Raw genomic sequence first — 19,120 nt, forward strand, 5'->3', positions numbered from 1 at the left:
CCACTGGGCGGGGCCACAAGCTCATACTCCCCGCCACGCCCGCTCAGGTTCTGAAGAGTAGAGAAGACGATGGCGGATCAACACCTATGTGCGGTAGCGGGTTGCAATGCTAAGAAGAGAGATAGTGGTATTAGCTTTCATGCTTTACCAAAACATGTTGCTGTGAGAGATAGATGGTTGACGTTCCTTGGTCACGGCAATGATAAAAACCACAAATCGGTTTGCAGTCAGCACTTTACAGAAGACTGTTTCACCAACTGGCAGGAGAAGAAAATGGGCTTCGTCACTAAATTGTTTTTGAAGCCGGATGCAGTGCCTTCCATCAAGCTCTCAGCAACGGGGAGGGGGAGGGTCGTCCCCATGCCTCCGTGCCAACGGCTCCGCCCACAACGCAGAGGCGAATTTCTAATGGGCTACTGCCGCTCTGCTGAAGCGAAGTCCCAGAAAACGGGACAGGTTTTGTGATTTTGGCTAAAAATGGCATAATCATAATTTAAAGACCACTGGGAATGTTTAAAAATAGCTAAAAAATATGATCGGAGTGGGACTTTAAAGCGCTGTATAAATGAAGGTGGCTTGACTTCCTGTTAAAGGTGTGTCATCAGTCTCAGTGTACCTGTGCAGCGCTGTAAACCCCGTCGGAGGACTCGGTGTGTGTCGGCGGGGCAGACTGTCCCTCCAGCCATGTGATTTTCAGTGGGTTTCCCGTCAGGCCGATCTCGTTTTTAATCGCCAGGTCCTGATCGAGGGCACATAAACGACTGACATTAAAAACAAAGATGCTGGAGAACATATTAAACGCTGCATAAGACACAGTTTTCTATAATAAATGACTGAATGTGTGTGTGCCTCCAGGAGACACAAAGGTCATGTTCTCCGAGCGGGAAGCTTGGAGAAGCAGAAGCCACAACAACAACATCAGAACAAGAACAGGTTCTGCTTTATATTAAATATGGTTTCCCGTGCTCGAAAAGCATCAGACTGTCATGTTATACTTGCAAAAAATGTATTTAATGCAAACAATATCATTCACACTAATTTTATAATAAATATATTTATAATATAAACAAAATTAATAATATATACAAAATATATATATTTTATTTTCATCATTACCTCTGTTTTGGTCCTATTTTTTATTTATTTTATTGATGTATTTGTTGTTCTTTTCCACCCTGTATGTACCATAATAAATTGTAAATACATCATGAATACTAAAAATGTTTACAGAATTATAATATATACAACATATACATTCAAATATATAAAAATCTGCTTTATTTTCATGTACTAATTGATTATTTCTATTTTCTATTTTTATTTTCATCATTACCTCTGTTTTGTCCTATTTTTTAATTCTATTTACTATTTTGTATTTTGTTTTTTCCACCCTGTTCGAATCTTAATAAATGTAAATAAATCATGAATGCTTTTTTTATTTTAAAGATTTTTAGATTGATTTTAAAGATTTCAAAGAATGTTTTTAGAATTTTAATTCCAAATTCAAAAATGTATTATTTATTTATTCATGTTGTTGATTTTGTCATGCATGTATATATTTTTTTTTTAAAAGTCACATGTCAAATCAAACAAATCAACAAAAACAAATCTGAGGTTCAAAATTATTATACAAATAGGTTCAAAATTATAACATGTATTCAATTAGATGAATCTTATGTAAACTGTTAAGAATGTTCAGGTCACATAGAAATTATATTTTGCATAAAGACAAAGAATGAAAATCAACACTGAGAAAATTTTTAGCAAAAAGTAAAAGTAAAAGATTACGAGAATTTGGTGAAAATGGTTTAAATGTCCAGAAAATAATGTCCCAATGCAAAAAAGGCACAAAAAGAAAAAATAATAACATAAAATGGACTATTTTCCTTTAATTTTGGGCTGTTTTAATAAATCCCTTTTAATCCCTAATAAAAAAGAAATACTGTTTTGTTTTCAAACTGTTTGGGGTATATTTGTATTTGGAGATTTTATACGGATGAAAAATACTCACAGCTGCTTTTACTGATGCAAACTCAACCACAGCACTGCCTTTCTTCTTCCTGGATATCAAAATGTTCAGGACGTCTCCATACTGCAATGCAAATATCATTACAAGACAATAATAACCACTGAAAATGGGTAAAAACTCTGTTTTAGATTTCCTGTGGGCAGAAAGGAGGGGAGAAGAAAATAAAAACCGTGAGAAGGATTTGACTATTTTAGTGCAAACAATTCCTCCCCAATCTTCTATCCGTCTATTCTATAAACGTCTGTCATAAATCACCAGGGCGCTCTCTATTTCTGTTCAGAGCATGAGAAACGTTCATATCATCAAATCAGGAATTCTGGGAGTGAATTTGGAGCATGGGTCAATATTTGACCTTTGACCCTCGGAAGGACTAAATTGATTCAACTGCTTGATTCCTCTAAAACATGACACCTTGTGGAGTAAATCCCATGAAAACATGCCAATCTCACCTCAAAATCAATAGAAAACGGCACAGAATTTATTATTAGAAATTAAGTTAAGTTATTTTGGTATTTTTAGGATTACATTGCCAGATTTTTATGACAGATATTTAGTTACTAAATAAATATTATGTTAGATAAACTTAATTTTGTTAAATATGATCACAAAATTTAACCACAAAATAAATTACGTTTTATGTAAAGTCTATTTTAGGAGCTTTTTTAAAAGAATTTATGACATTTCATGACAGTAAAGCTCATCAACTAAATCCTAAAAAATGTTTTAAAATCGATGTTATTTTCTTTTTAGAAAACATCATAATTTCTTATTTCTTTCTTTTGATTTTGTGTTCAAATATGACCACACAATATATAACCACAATTTAACTACACATATCAAAAGAAAGAAATAAGAAATTGATTTATTTTGTAAAACAAAGTATATTTTTAGGATTTATTACAGTCATAATTTCACGACAGTTTAACTTTATTAAGGTCCTAAATAGATGTTATTTTTATATAAAACATATTTTTTACTTATTTCTTTTGATGTGGTTGTTAAATATGATCAAAAAATGTAACTACAAATATTTAACCAGAAACGAAATAAAACGTAAGAAGAAGAAATTAAGGTTTAAGTAACATAAAGGTTATTTTAGGAGCTTATTACATTCAAATATGATCACAAAATCTATAACCACAATTTAACTACAAAATCAAAATAAATGAATAAGAAATTATGAATTATTTAGAAAAATAAAGTCTATTTTTATGATTTATTGTATTGTCTGATTTTCATGAGAGTAAAGCTCATGTAATAAATTGTAAAAAAGGGCTTAAATAAATATTATTTCACATAAAAGATCTTTCTTTAAATTGTGTGGCTAAATATGATCACAAAATGTTAACAAAAATATTTAACCACAAAATAATAAAAAAAAGTTTTTTAATTTTTATGTAAAATAAAGTCTATTTTAGGACCTTTTTAAATTATTTATTGCATTGTCACGTTTACAACAGTTAAAAACCCTAAAAACGATGTTACGTTGTACTTTACATAAAACAATTTGTTATTTCTTTCTTCTGATTGGACATATTGACAGGTTTCACGAGTTTCACCCTGTTATTAAGCCATGAGCATCAGTACGGGAAGATGTTTCTGAGGATCCGGCGTCCCTGAAAAGCCTGGGAAAAGAATGTATTTGACATTCAGAACCGGGAAATCTCGCCAACAGTGACAAAGCGGAGCGTCCCAATGGACGGCTAATTCATATACGTTTCCAAAGAGGGCTTGACCCGTTCACAGAGTCCAAAACACACGTCGATCTCCCTCGCTGAGGTCCTTCCATAACCCTCACCTTGACTCTTTCACGAGCTGTTTATGCTGATGCCCGACCCATAAAGAGGTGCGTGTAGAGGGACAATTGAATCAAACACGAAGCCTGACGTCATGAACACACGCACACACACACACACACGGGAGTGGGAGTGTTTGCGTGGTGTTGTTGCATGTGAAGAGCACATTTTCCTCGAGTCCCCTGACGGCACTAAACGTGTCCGTGAAGCTGGGTCGTAACGGTGGCATGTGCACTGCATTGCCTTCGGCGTTTCGCGCAGCTATAAAACTTAATATTGCTCACACACGGGGGGAAATAAAAGCTTTTTAATGGCTGATGTCATGCAGGCCTGAAACCTGCGGCGCTGGACAGCAGACCTGCTCATTACCAGCAGAAAACTGCTCATTCACACACACACACTCACTTCCTCACACACCTTTAAAACCACTGATTCTGATCACCTGATTAAAGCTAACCGACAGCAAACTACACACTCTAAAATATCTTGGGTTATTTTTTCTACCCAAATCCTGGGTTGAGCCTTCTGGGTAATTTTTTCAGCATTTGGGTAGTTTTCGTGTTACCCTGCTCCTGGGTCAGACGTAACAACCCAGTGTTTGGGTAGTTTTCTAGAGTAACCCAGATCTTGGGTCAGACGTAACAACCCAGGGGTTGAGTTATTTATCGCGGGCTTTTTGTGACAGCAGCGCAGCTCCGTCAGAATGGTGCATGTCTTCTTATGGAGCCTGTCGTCGTGTATTTCGGCTACGAGTGAAACGCAGGACGGCGGTCTGAAGTTAGAAGTTGAATGAATGAATGATGAGGCATTTATATATCGCTTTTATCACTCTAAAGAATGCTGGGTTGTTTCAACCCAAATTTGGGTCTGATATGGACAAACCCAAATGTTCATTAATTGAAATGTAATTGAAAAATGTACATTTGAAAGTGAAAGTTGAAGTTGGGTTAAACGAGCTTAAATGTTGGCAATATGTATTAAAAATGATATAAAATGTACTATAATGTAAAATATGTCTGAAAATAAAGGAATCATCATGCAAGCCAGTGGTTGTATCGAGTATTTTAAAAAAGTTTAGAGGATTTAAGTTAAATTCATGTATGAAGTGTAAAAAAGATGATGCTAGTATTATAGTAAAAATGAATCAACTATGCTGTGTTAAATCAACCCATTATGCTGGGTTAATAAATAAACCGCTGGACAAAATTAACCCAACATGTGTTCCGTCCTTTATTTACCCAGCCCTTGGGTTGTTTTTAACCCAGTGCAGCACTCCAGTTAAACAGACTCCTCACCTTTTGAAAGAGGTTTTGAAGACATTCGTGAGAATAGCCGGCGTTACTGGCATCGTCTTTTTTACACTTCCACTTCAGCTGAGCACAGGAGAAAAAACAGCGAGAATTAGCATCAATGCAACACTTTCTTTAAAAATGACAAAGAAGTATCACTCTCAAGTCTGGGACGTTATTTGGAATGAAACACATTTTACCCCTTCAGTTCTCATTACTGTAACATGAAAAATAACTTGCATAATGCAGCAAATAAATAATGATACACTATTTCAAATTTAACATTTAATTTTATGCTGATTGTAAAATGCCCAGAAACATGCATAACTGTCATTAAAATTAATGTGACACTGAAAATGATTCATTTACTATATGAAGAAATACATGAAATAATTATAACTATGTAAATATTAGCGTTATTGTAAGTCTCTTCTGCTCACCAAAGCTGCATTTATTTGATTTGAAAAAATACAGTAAAATTGTGAAATATTATTACAATGTAAATCAGCTGTTTTCTATGTGAATATATAATAAAGTGTAATTTATTCCTGTGATCAAAGCTGAATTTTCAGCATCATTACTCCAGTCTTCAGTGTCACATGATCCTTCAGAAATCACTATAATATGATGATTTGATGCTCAAGAAACATTTATGATTATTATCAGTGTTGAAAACAGTTATTTACATTTTTATTTCAGCGTTCTTTGATGAATAGAAAGTTCAAAAGAAACAGCATTTATCTGAAATAGAAAGCTGTTTTAAATTGTCATAATATTTTCACAATATTACGGTTTTATTTTTGTATTTTTTATCAAATAAATGCAGCCTTGGTCAGAAGAGACTTCTTTCAAAAACATAAAATATATATTTTATTTTGGGTAAGATTCACCCAAAAAGTCTCTCTTTACGCCGCATATTCAGTACAGATTTCATTTTTCAGATGCTGCACTAAAGCCATGTTCACATCAGCGCTGTAACACAATATGTGTTAATAGAGAAAGCGAACACGAGCACCGGTGGAAGAATCTGCTTAATTAATGGAGCGCTCCACTGAAAGAGCAAGACTAATTTGTTTTAAAGGGCCTGAACTCGTTTAATCAGACGCTCCTCTCAGAAAGTCAAACCGGATCAGTTTGAAAGACAAATATACGTGCAGGAATCTGTCTGAACGCAGCGGGACTCTGGTGATCTATCAGAGACTGCTGGGAAAACTATTTAGATTTCATGCCAAATCTCACGTAATGCAACCGTACATCAGCCGGAGTCTCTTCTAATTCAACTACAGTGTTTATTTTTCCTGATAGAGCTCACAAACATGAAGGTATTCAGCGGAGGATGGGATGTTTGGATCAGCGCCGAACACAATAATGAGATTAAACGCATAAACACATTAGCTAACGTCATTTAATAAAGAAAATTGAACGCTTTCCAAAGGAAATACAGTCCTGTTTGTTTTACATAGTTGGCCTATATATTCTCCAGACGATAGAGATTCGAGTATTAATGAGAATTATGGGTCATCGAGTTCGAGTGATGTCCATCAGAAAGCTGAAGAACGTTTAAATCATTGTCAGAGAACCAATTTCATCTGATGTGTATCCTAAAGTTCATCAAGTCACTGATTTACCAGTACACACACATGATAGACGAGCACACACACACGATGTACGAGTACACACACACGATAGACGAGCAGACACACACGATGTACGAGTACACACACATGATGTACGAGTACACACACATGATTGACGAGTACACACACATGATGGACGAGTACACACACATGATGTACGAGTACACACACATGATGGACGAGTACACACACATGATGTACGAGTACACACACATGATGGACGAGTACACACACATGATTGACGAGTACACACACATGATGGACGAGTACACACACATGATGTACGAGTACACACACATGATGGACGAGTACACACACATGATGTACGAGTACACACACATGATGGACGAGTACACACACATGATGGACGAGTACACACACATGATGGACGAGTACACACACATGATGGACGAGTACACACACATGATGGACGAGTACACACACATGATGGACGAGTACACACACATGATGGACGAGTACACACACATGATGTACGAGTACACACACATGATGGACGAGTACACACACATGATGTACGAGTACACACACATGATGTACGAGTACACACACATGATGTACGAGGTCACACACATGATGTACGAGTACACACACATGATGTACGAGTACACACACATGCTGTACAAGTACACACACATGATGGACGAGTACACACACATGATGGACGAGTACACACACATGATGGACGAGTACACACACATGATGTACGAGTACACACACATGATGTACGAGTACACACACATGATGTACGAGGTCACACACATGATGTACGAGGTCACACACATGATGTACGAGGTCACACACATGATGTACGAGTACACACACATGATGTACGAGTACACACACATGCTGTACGAGTACACACACATGCTGTACGAGTACACACACATGATGGACGAGTACACACACATGATGGACGAGTACACACACATGCTGTACGAGTACACACACATGCTGTACGAGTACACACACATGATGGACGAGTACACACACATGATGTACGAGTACACACACATGATGTACGAGTACACACACATGCTGTACGAGTACACACACATGATGTACGAGGTCACACACATGATGTACGAGTACACACACATGATGTACGAGTACACACACATGCTGAACGAGTACACACACATGATGGACGAGTACACACACATGATGGACGAGTACACACACATGATGGACGAGTACACACACATGATGTACGAGTACACACACATGATGTACGAGTACACACACATGATGTACGAGTACACACACATGATGTACGAGGTCACACACATGATGTACGAGTACACACACATGATGTACGAGTACACACACATGCTGTACGAGTACACACACATGATGGACGAGTACACACACATGATGTACGAGTACACACACATGATGTACGAGTACACACACATGATGTACGAGTACACACACATGATGTACGAGTACACACACATGATGGACGAGTACACACACATGATGGACGAGTACACAGACATGATGTACGAGTACACACACATGATGGACGAGTACACACACATGATGTACGAGTACACACACATGATGGACGAGTACACACACATGATGGACGAGCACACACACACGATGGACGAGTACACACACATGCTGTACGAGTACACACACATGCTGTACGAGTACACACACATGATGGACGAGTACACACACATGATGGACGAGCACACACACACGATGGACGAGTACACAGACATGATGGACGAGCACACACACATGATGGACGAGTACACACACATGATGGACGAGCACACACACACATGATGGACGAGTACACACACATGATGGACGAGTACACACACATGATGGACGAGTACACACACATGATGGACGAGTACACACACATGATGTACGAATACACACACATGATGTACGAGTACACACAAATGATGTACGAGTACACACACATGATGTACGAGTACACACACATGATGTACGAGTACACACACATGATGTACGAGTACACACACATGATGGACGAGTACACAGACATGATGTACGAGTACACACACATGATGGACGAGTACACACACATGATGGACGAGTACACACACATGATGTACGAGTACACACACATGATGTACGAGTACACACACATGATGTACGAGTACACACACATGATGTACGAGTACACACACATGATGGACGAGTACACACACATGATGGACGAGTACACACACATGATGGACGAGCACACACACACATGATGGACGAGTACACACACATGATGGACGAGTACACACACATGATGGACGAGTACACACAAATGATGTACGAGTACACACACATGATGTACGAGTACACACACATGATGTACGAGTACACACACATGATGTACGAGTACACACACATGATGTACGAGTACACACAAATGATGTACGAGTACACACACATGATGTACGAGTACACACACATGATGTACGAGTACACACACATGATGTACGAGTACACACACATGATGTACGAGTACACACACATGATGTACGAGTACACACACATGATGGACGAGTACACACACATGATGGACGAGCACACACACACATGATGTACGAGTACACACACATGATGTACGAGTACACACAAATGATGTACGAGTACACACACATGATGTACGAGTACACACACATGATGTACGAGTACACACACATGATGTACGAGTACACACACATGATGGACGAGTACACAGACATGATGTACGAGTACACACACATGATGGACGAGTACACACACATGATGGACGAGTACACACACATGATGTACGAGTACACACACATGATGGACGAGTACACACACATGATGGACGAGTACACACACATGATGTACGAGTACACACACATGATGTACGAGGTCACACACATGATGTACGAGGTCACACACACATGATGTACGAGTACACACACATGATGGACGAGTACACACACATGATGTACGAGTACACACACATGATGGACGAGTACACACACATGATGTACGAGTACACACACATGATGTACGAGTACACACACATGATGTACGAGTACACACACGATGTACGAGTACACACACATGATGTACGAGTACACACACATGATGTACGAGTACACACACATGATGTACGAGTACACACACATGATGTACGAGTACACACACATGATGTACGAGTACACACACATGATGGACGAGTACACACACATGATGTACGAGTACACACACATGATGGACGAGTACACACACATGATGTACGAGTACACACACATGATGTACGAGTACACACACATGATGTACGAGTACACACACATGATGTACGAGTACACACACGATGTACGAGTACACACACATGATGTACGAGTACACACACATGATGTACGAGTACACACACATGATGTACGAGTACACACACATGATGGACGAGTACACACACATGATGTACGAGTACACACACATGATGTACGAGTACACACACATGATGTACGAGTACACACACATGATGTACGAGTACACACACATGATGTACGAGTACACACACATGATGGACGAGTACACACACATGATGGACGAGTACACACACATGATGGACGAGCACACACACATGATAGACGAGCACACACACATGATGGACGAGTACACACACATGATGTACGAGTACACACACATGATGGACGAGTACACACACATGATGGACGAGTACACACACATGCTGTACGAGTCCAGGCGTTCTCAAAAAGGTGTTCGCAAACCCCTGCTGGTCTGTGAGTGAACTGGAGGCGAACAATTAATTAAATCATAAAAATGTAAATACATTTAAAAACAATAAAATAAAATAAATACAAATAAATAAATTTAAAATACAAATAAATAAAACATTTCAAATACAACACTTTATACTAATTAAAAAATATATTATATAAATAAAAATTAATAATAAAACAAATTGTACCAGTGTGTTTTGTAATAATAAACAATATTAATACTAAAATATATATGTATATGTGCAGGTGAAACTCGAAAAATTAGAATATCAGGCAAAACTTAATGTATTTCAGTAATTCAGATTAAAAGGTGAAGCTAATATATTTAGTATATATAACTATATACATATGCATGATTATACTTTTCAGAGGGCCAACATTTCTGTATTTAAAATCCTTTTTTTTTATTGATTTCATGTAATATTCAAATTTTCTGAAGTTTGAATTTGGGGTTTTCATAATCTGTAAGCCATAATCATCCAAATTATAACTTTTGCATGATATTCTAATTTTTTGAGTTTCACCTGTAGATATTTGACATCCAAAGGGTTGGATCGGGAATCCTTGAATTAGTGCATGAAACATTGTGAGCAGGGCTGTCGATTTAACGCGTTAATTTAATTGATTAGCTATAGAAAAATAATGCGTTAAAATGATTTTAATCTAGACCTGTAGTTTATCTTAAATTTCTCGATTGGTGATGAACATGAAGCAGGACAGAAACTCACTGCGCGATGAAGCCTAATCTAGTTATAATGGCACAAAACTTCAAGATATCAGGGCAAAAATGCCCATGTATGTGTTTTTGTTTCATATTAATATCATATGATATAGTTACGTAATATCACATAATTAAAGAGTGCAATATCACATGAGTGCTGTTTTTGTCCCGAATCGCACGAGTGCAAATGTGATATTGATTTTATACAACAGTTCAATAAATAAGTTAATATTCTGTTATATTTGACAAAAATGTTATAAGAAAATATTACCTATAAAGGCTGAGTAGAACTGCTGTGCATCTTTGAGCAACACACAGCGGTGTTTCGTCTCTGAATGAATCCTCGTTTTAAGCAAATCAATCGGGTGAACCAATGATTCAATGACTCATGATTCAAAGAGAGCCATTTACTTCATTCCTGAATGATTCAGACGTTTGAACAAATTTAATGAATGAATGATTCAATGACTTACTCATTTAAATATTTACCGCCACCTACTAGCAGTATTAGTTTCTTGTTTAGGCTATCATTTCATAAAAATAAAAATAAAAATTTTTGCCCCCCCAAAAATCTTTCTACTAATGTCTATTTGATGCTTTTCTTTTTTAACTTTAAAAGATCCTTTGGGGGTAATTTCTTTTTTTTTTTTTGCCAAAATTTATGTGCGATTAATTAATCGGCATGTAATTAATAAGATTTAAAATTGTAATTGCTTGACAGCCCTAACTGTGACCAAGTGTTTTTATTGCATTGCTACACAGTTGCTCTAGTGTTAATCGTAAAGCACAAAGGCAGAACCATCAAATTTTGCTCTATGTTTAATTTATTCATTTGTTTATTTTTCTATGTGGTTTCTTATGCATGAAAAGCGTAAGTCTATCACTTCAATGCACAAACCTTCAGTTTAGGAGTCACATTTTTGCTGCCCTGGTGTCCCGTTGAAGAGTCTGTGAAGGACAAAAACAGAAAGGAAATATGAGTTGGATATAAGCTCAGGTATCTGAGTCTCATGCTCTCATTCAATCATCAGTCAAACAGACACATTCACAGGCTCCTGTCCCGCTTTACAGCACCTGAGGGACGTTTACAGCATGTCTCCTTCCCTCCGAGAGCCTCAGTAGCGTGCAAACGCTGAGCAGACATCACTCACACACAACCATTGCTTCCAGTGTTCTCTATATCTTCCTCACACTGTGTGTCTGCGTTTCCTCAACACTTTTATTGACCCTCAGTGATGGACGGTGTCTTTTCTATCCACAGTGATTTACCCATCAGCAACTATTCACGTGAGATGTTCAGGTGCAGAACAGATGCATTCATCTCCATGTCCTAATATTACAGAGATATTAAAGTCCCCCTGTGGTGAAAATACAGCTTTTAAATGTTGTTTATATGTCTATGTGGTGTTTTAGGACAAACCATGTGTAAATTCATAAGTCGACAGCATTGCTGAGTATTTTCTCCTTAAAACTGCAGTGAACCAAAGACAGTCTCAAAAACACGGTTTGAAATCGCTGGTGTTTCTGACGTCACAAACTACCTTGACCAATCAGATCAACGTGTGATCGTCAACGAGTGGATCTCTGAACTGAGTGAGTGGAGGCAGGGCTCATTTGCATATTCATAGCACTGCGCATACTAAATGAGGCAAGGGTGTCGAGTTACATTCAAGCTATTTTAAGGCATCAAGACTTTTTTCAAAGAAAAATCGTTTAAATATGTAATTTTGGTGATCAAAGTTTTAAGGGATAAGATTATTGACTACAGGGGGACTTTTCTGGATAAACCTGTTGTAGCAACCGGTAGCACGCATGAATGTTTGGATTAATATTTACTGCAAGGAATTTATTTGTATTTTCTCAATATTATAGCTCGAGCTATTCTGAATGATATTTGAATGTTAACCATTATTCTGTTTTATTATATTACTATATAAAGATCGAGCGATACTCGGTTTAACCGATATTTCCCCCCGATATTTAAGCATTTTCCCATAATCGTGTATCGGTTTTATTATATCGGAATCTCCGATAAACACCGTCATCTTGTGGGCATTTTTAAGAATGCTTTTGGTTTATGCTTTTTTACATCCTATATTCGTTACCTGTTTGTTTTTCCTGATCAAAGATTTAGTGACAGTTCACTTTATATTTTATTTTTGCCCTCTTTCAGACTCAATGTATTGATTTTAAAGTGTGATTTGTTTGTATGCAATGAATAAGTGAAATTGAAGGCATTACAGTATTTAAAAAGTGTTCAATAAAAAATTTGTTCAGTTCAGTACTGTTGTTATAATTGTCAAAAACGACATAAAACAATAAATAAATATCGGTTCCATATACTGGGCACATAGACATGCAAATAATTGGTATTGGTAAGAAAAAATCAATAACGGTGGATCTCAGTATGTTCCTTGCTCTTGCAATGCTTGATCGTTGTTAGGCTGGATCTGACAGCTCTAGTAAAGGACGACTCGAATGAAGCTTCACAGCTTTGCTAATGTTTCCTTCATCACTGACAGATGCACACATGAAGTGCTCAAACTCTTCAGATCAGACTGAAACGGTTTACTAGAGGTTTAAAACTTTTAAATGCAAAGGTTTAAATGCACATAAACACGATTCTTGGAGTATTGAGGAAACAATAAATGAAAATGAGTTTGTTTCTGGATTTGCAATTTAGACGTTAAAGGGTTAATTCACCCACAAATTATCATTCTGTCATCATTTACTATCTCTCATTCAATTGTAATTGAATAACTTAATATTTAAACATAAACTGGTAAAAAAAAGTATGCTTTCAGTGCAATGTAAGTCTCTTAGGATAAAAGCATCTGCCCAATGCATTAATGTGTGTGTTTAAGCACCTGTGTGTGCGTTTGTCTCTCTCTGGATCTGCTCTCGTATGAGTCTCTGCTGCTCCTGTAGTTCTCGTGAACCCTCCTCCCTCAGACGGGCGATCTACAACAGACGAACACGCAAACACACACACATTCCTAGAATTAACAAAACAATACTCCTGGAGCGATTCACACACACTGACCTGCAGTAACCCGTCACTCAGACTCCACATGTCAAACACTGACACCGATTGTTCACTAATAAAACCAATCAAAACACTGATGTCTGTGTGTGTGTGTGTGCAGTTTCAGGACAGAAAGGTATGGAAGCTTATTTCTCCCATGGAAAAAAAGAGATATAAACTCACAATTGCAAGAAAAAAAATTTAAATTGTGAAAAAATGAAGTCAGAATTCTAAGTTAAAAGTCAGAATTATGAGATTTAAACTCATAATTGAGTGGGAAAAAAAGTCTCAATTGCGAGATTTGAACAGAATTGAGGGAAAAAAGTTAGAATTTTGAGGGAAAAGTCAGAATTGGGTTAATTAGACTTGCACAATTTAAACAGAACTGTAAGGAAAAAGTCAAAATTGTGAGAAAAAAGTCAAAATTGTAAGGAAAAATTCTGAATTGCGAGGAAAAAGTCAGAACTGCGAGATTTAAAACTAAGAATTGAGTGGAAAAAAAGTCTAAATTGCGAGATTTGAACAGAATTGAGAGAAAATAGTCAGAATTGTGGAAAAAAACGTCAATTTGTGAGAAAAAAGTTAGAATTCTGAGGGAAAAGTCAAAATTGGGTTAATTAAACATGCGAAATTTAAACTCAGAATTTGGAGAAAAATGTCAGAATTGACCGTTCGCAAAGACCCACCCCTTTAGTTACTGTTGCTATGTCCAACAAGCCGCGCAGCTCTCACGCCACACCAATACATCGCGGAGCAGAGGACACTGACAACACGCCAACAGACCAGCTTACTTTTGATATGAAACAAAGTCTCAACTTTCAAAATTTTGTCATTTTTTAAAGAAATTTAAACAATAAATACAGTTTTGTGACTCTTTAATGTGTCGTGACATATCGCTCAGTTAAAGCTGCTCGTCACCAGTACCGATCATCTCTTTCTTCTGATGTTCTTTCATGTTTATTAAATGCTATAAATTAACTAGAAGGAATGTTCAAATCCTCCAACGTTAATCTACTAACTCTCCTGAGACTGCTTTGTCGGACAAAAATGGCGGATTCGGTGGACGGAGGATTATGATTGGTCACATCGCCTGCCAATCAAACTCCCTGAAAAGGGTCAATTGTGAGAAAAATATCAGAATTGCAAGAAAAATAAAAGAATTTCGATAAAAAAGTCAGAATTTCGAGAAAAAAGTCAGAATTGCGAGAAAAAAGTCAGAATTTCGATAAAAAAAGTCCGAATTGTGAGAAAAAAGTGGCAATAACTTTATTTATATTGCAATTGCATAGAAAGGTGAGGCGTTATCGTTTGAACGTGATTTCAGATATTAAGACAGATATTAGATAGAAATCTATAAACCCTACATGCAATATAAGTCGTTCTGGATAAAAGCGTCTGCAAATGCATAAATGTAAATTTAGATATTAGTGTTTCCTTGGTTTCTAGTCATCTAGCAGAACAAAATGCGTCCAAAACGACTACAAGGGACTTCCAAGCACATAGTCACTAATCTAGAAGTCACACACACACACACACAAACACCCAATCATCAAACCCAGCTCTTACCTCCTCTTCTAATGTGCGGGTGATTTTAACCTCTTCTGTTTTCACAGTGTCTGCCTGCCGTTCACGAGCCTCCAAATCTACAAAACACAAACAAATGTCATTCAGCATTTATTACACTGACAATCTGGATAATAGAGGAGTAGCTAACCGAGTTTAATCTTCTTCCTCTTGTCATCTAGCTTTCGGTTTCTCTCCTCGGCTTGTTTTTTAGCAGTGCGGATCTTGTCGTAAGCAGCCTGAAAGAAAGACAAACAAATGAATGATCAGATGAACAAACTGATGAATAAGATCACGTATTCCTAAAGCAGTGTTTCTCAACCAGACGGCCTCAAGATGACTCAAATAAGACAAACCTAGCATTAAAATAAGCTGAAAATCAAGATGTTTCTTATCAAAATTAGTTTGGGGAAAGTGCGATTTGTAGATGTTAGACCTGGAAAAAGTCATGGAAATTAATCAAATCTTAAAATGCCATGAGCGTTTTTACACTGTAATTTTTATATTTTTCTAAAGCCTAAAAAAAAGAAATATATAATTGCAAAATTGTACATTTTTACATCCTTATATAAATAAATGTAAATTAAAAAAAATATTAACACCAGTATCATAATTATGCCAGTCACTAAAATATTTTATCAGGTTGAAATTGTGAGTATAAAATATTTTTTTAAATCCTTATCCAGTGAATCATGAAATACTGAAAGTGTCGTAAATTCAATGGTTAAAAAGAAAGGAAACCATTAAGAACATTAAGCTCTTAAAGTCCCCCTGTGGTGAAAAATCAAACGCTTAATGTTGTTTATGCGTCTATGTGGTGTTTTTAATATGCTTTAGGACAAACCAAGTGTAAATTCATAAGTCGACAGCATTGCTGAGTATTTTCTCCTTAAAACTGCAGTGAACCAAAGACAGTCTCAAAAACACGCTTTGAAATCGCTGGTGTTTCTGACGTCACAAACGACCTTGACCAATCAGATCAACGTGTGATCGTCAATGAGTGGATCTCTGAGTGAGTGAGTGAGTGAGTGGAGGCGGGGCTCATTTGCATATTCATAGAACCGCGAATACTAAATTAGGCAAGGGTGTCGAGTTACATTCAAGATATTTTAAGGCATGAAGACATTTTTTTTCAAGGAAACATTTTTAAATATTTTATTTTGGTGAACAAAGATGAGTTTTAAGGGATACAATTATTTACTACAGGGGGACTTTTATAAAACTTATTTCGATTTTAATTATTTGATTTAAAATCTATGGCGTTTTGATTACAGCAGAGGAAATCTCTTGGCTTACATTAGGGGTGTAACGATACACAAAACTGACGGTTCGGTTTTCCCGCGGTTTTGACATCTCGGTTCGGTTTAGAAAGCTAAAAAAAAAATTTAAACAGTGGTTTAATGAAAAAATGGTGTCTTTTTCATTTAATTAATTCAATTACAATTAAACGTTTTGCAAGGATTAAAAATCTGCTAATGCTGTAAACTATATAGGGAGCCGCACATTACTATAACATTAAAGGTTAACAGCAGAGCCTAAATTCAGATGCTATTTATTTTTTAGATATAATAATCAACACCCAACACATTGTATGAAAACATGTAAACTGAACATAAGGCAATTTTTGCATTAACTTTACTCCAATTCGTTATTGAAATACAATAATTTACACAGTTGCTGTAATTTTCATGAAAGATATTTTAAACGTACATTAAATAATCAAGATATAATTAACAGGTTAAGTAAAATATAATATATAGGATAATATAGTTATTTCCGCTGCTGAAACACTGATTGAGCGATTACATGAGTTGTGATGATTTTCAGTAAGTATACTGTGTCTTTCAACATACCTTCAGGTGTCCATTCATGTTTATTCTGTAACTGAGGAAGAGATGATCGCGTTAACTCGCGCTCGGCGCTGCCGCTTGAAATGAGGAGCTAGTACAGAGATCTGTCACGCCACAGCATAGAGCGCCAAAACGGCATTTATTGTTTGATTTTTGTGATCAAATAGTAAGAATTTGAAGATTACACCTTGCTCATTATCGAAAGTAACAAAACACGGAGCTTGCTATTATATGGTGTTAATGGTGGTTAGGCTACAAAACTGAATTCGTTGTGCACACATTCCAGGTCCAATGAGCGGGGCGGGGCGGGGCGGGGCCGGGGTAGCAGGGGGCGGGGCGTGTTCGGTACGCCATGAGAGTATCACGATTCGAATCGTGGGTTCTGTATCGCGGTTCTTCGGTTCGGTTCGAATATCGTTACACCCCTAGCTTACATGAACCCCGCCGTTGGCAGAAGACTCAAAAATACACTGATCTAACAAGACTGTAAATGCACAGATGTGTTTTTCTGGGAATACGGACCTTGGCGGCGGCGTCTGTCAACACTTCCAGAGCCTGAGACAACTGGTGGAAGAGCTCCGCTGCACAAGGAAGAAGAAAACACATTGATTCAGGGTAAACACTCTCCCATATACTCAAACAAACCACTAAACATCCTTGAAGAACCTGTTAAAACCTATAAAAGACACTTTGGAGAGATTGATGCTTTCACACAACGAAACTCCCAGTCCAGGACATTTACTGAAACTCAACAGCAAACATTTACTACTATCAACATCTACTTCATGAAGAAATGAACATCAGCATGAATTCAAGTATGTGTTTGAGTAAATTTAATTTAAAATGTCAATGGTTACAAAGAAAAAGAAAAGGAGTTGTTCTTGGTATCATCGGCATCTTCTGATAACTAAGTCTGCTTGTCTGGTTAACAGAAGTGTTCATTCCTCCAATAACATCAGCATGTCAAAGAATAATAAACATTTTCAAATTAGTTGTTGAACAATTGGGTCATAGTGAACTGGGAGTAAATATTGTGCAAACAAAGTACACGTTCGTTTCGTTGCAGCAATTGTTTCTTTGATTACTGATATAAAGCATCAACCTTGAGTTTCTTACACCAAAAACTGATAATTTCGCTCTTTATTTTTTGCAAGGATTTCTATATTTCTATTTCTATAATGGTCTCTGTTACGGTTGATTAACTTCTACACAGTCATAGTTCACCTAAAGCTGATAATACTGAATAAGTAGTGATATGTCAAACATCACCAGAGCAAAATATTCCGTTACAATATAGTAGTAATGATTTTATGAATTACTTCAATGAGAAAATAGAAAGCATCCGAAACACAATTGTAAATATACAATCCTCTATGATGTCTTATGATTCAGCCTCAATTATCGCCCCTCTAGAACAACTACACCTTTTTA

General features: G+C 36.9%; 1 protein-coding gene across 1 annotated transcript in view; it reads right to left on the bottom strand.

The window, feature by feature from the left end:
• Positions 1-603: 603 nt before the first annotated feature.
• Positions 604-19,120, bottom strand: part of LOC143706919 (dnaJ homolog subfamily C member 17-like) — a 44,350-nt gene continuing 25,833 nt past the window's right edge. The window contains exons 3-10 of the mRNA XM_077199361.1: positions 18,212-18,270; positions 15,991-16,078; positions 15,843-15,919; positions 14,119-14,212; positions 12,150-12,199; positions 5,121-5,198; positions 2,012-2,092; positions 604-739 (exon numbers count right to left, since the gene is read on the bottom strand). Coding sequence (XP_077055476.1) covers positions 608-739; positions 2,012-2,092; positions 5,121-5,198; positions 12,150-12,199; positions 14,119-14,212; positions 15,843-15,919; positions 15,991-16,078; positions 18,212-18,270 — 659 coding nt within the window. The 3' untranslated portion in view covers positions 604-607. The remainder of the gene's footprint in view (positions 740-2,011; positions 2,093-5,120; positions 5,199-12,149; positions 12,200-14,118; positions 14,213-15,842; positions 15,920-15,990; positions 16,079-18,211; positions 18,271-19,120) is intronic.

Source organism: Siphateles boraxobius, unplaced genomic scaffold (assembly GCF_051911475.1).
Source record: "Siphateles boraxobius isolate OS27281-9 unplaced genomic scaffold, OSU_SipBor_1 113, whole genome shotgun sequence".
Classification (NCBI taxonomy): domain Eukaryota; kingdom Metazoa; phylum Chordata; class Actinopteri; order Cypriniformes; family Leuciscidae; genus Siphateles; species Siphateles boraxobius.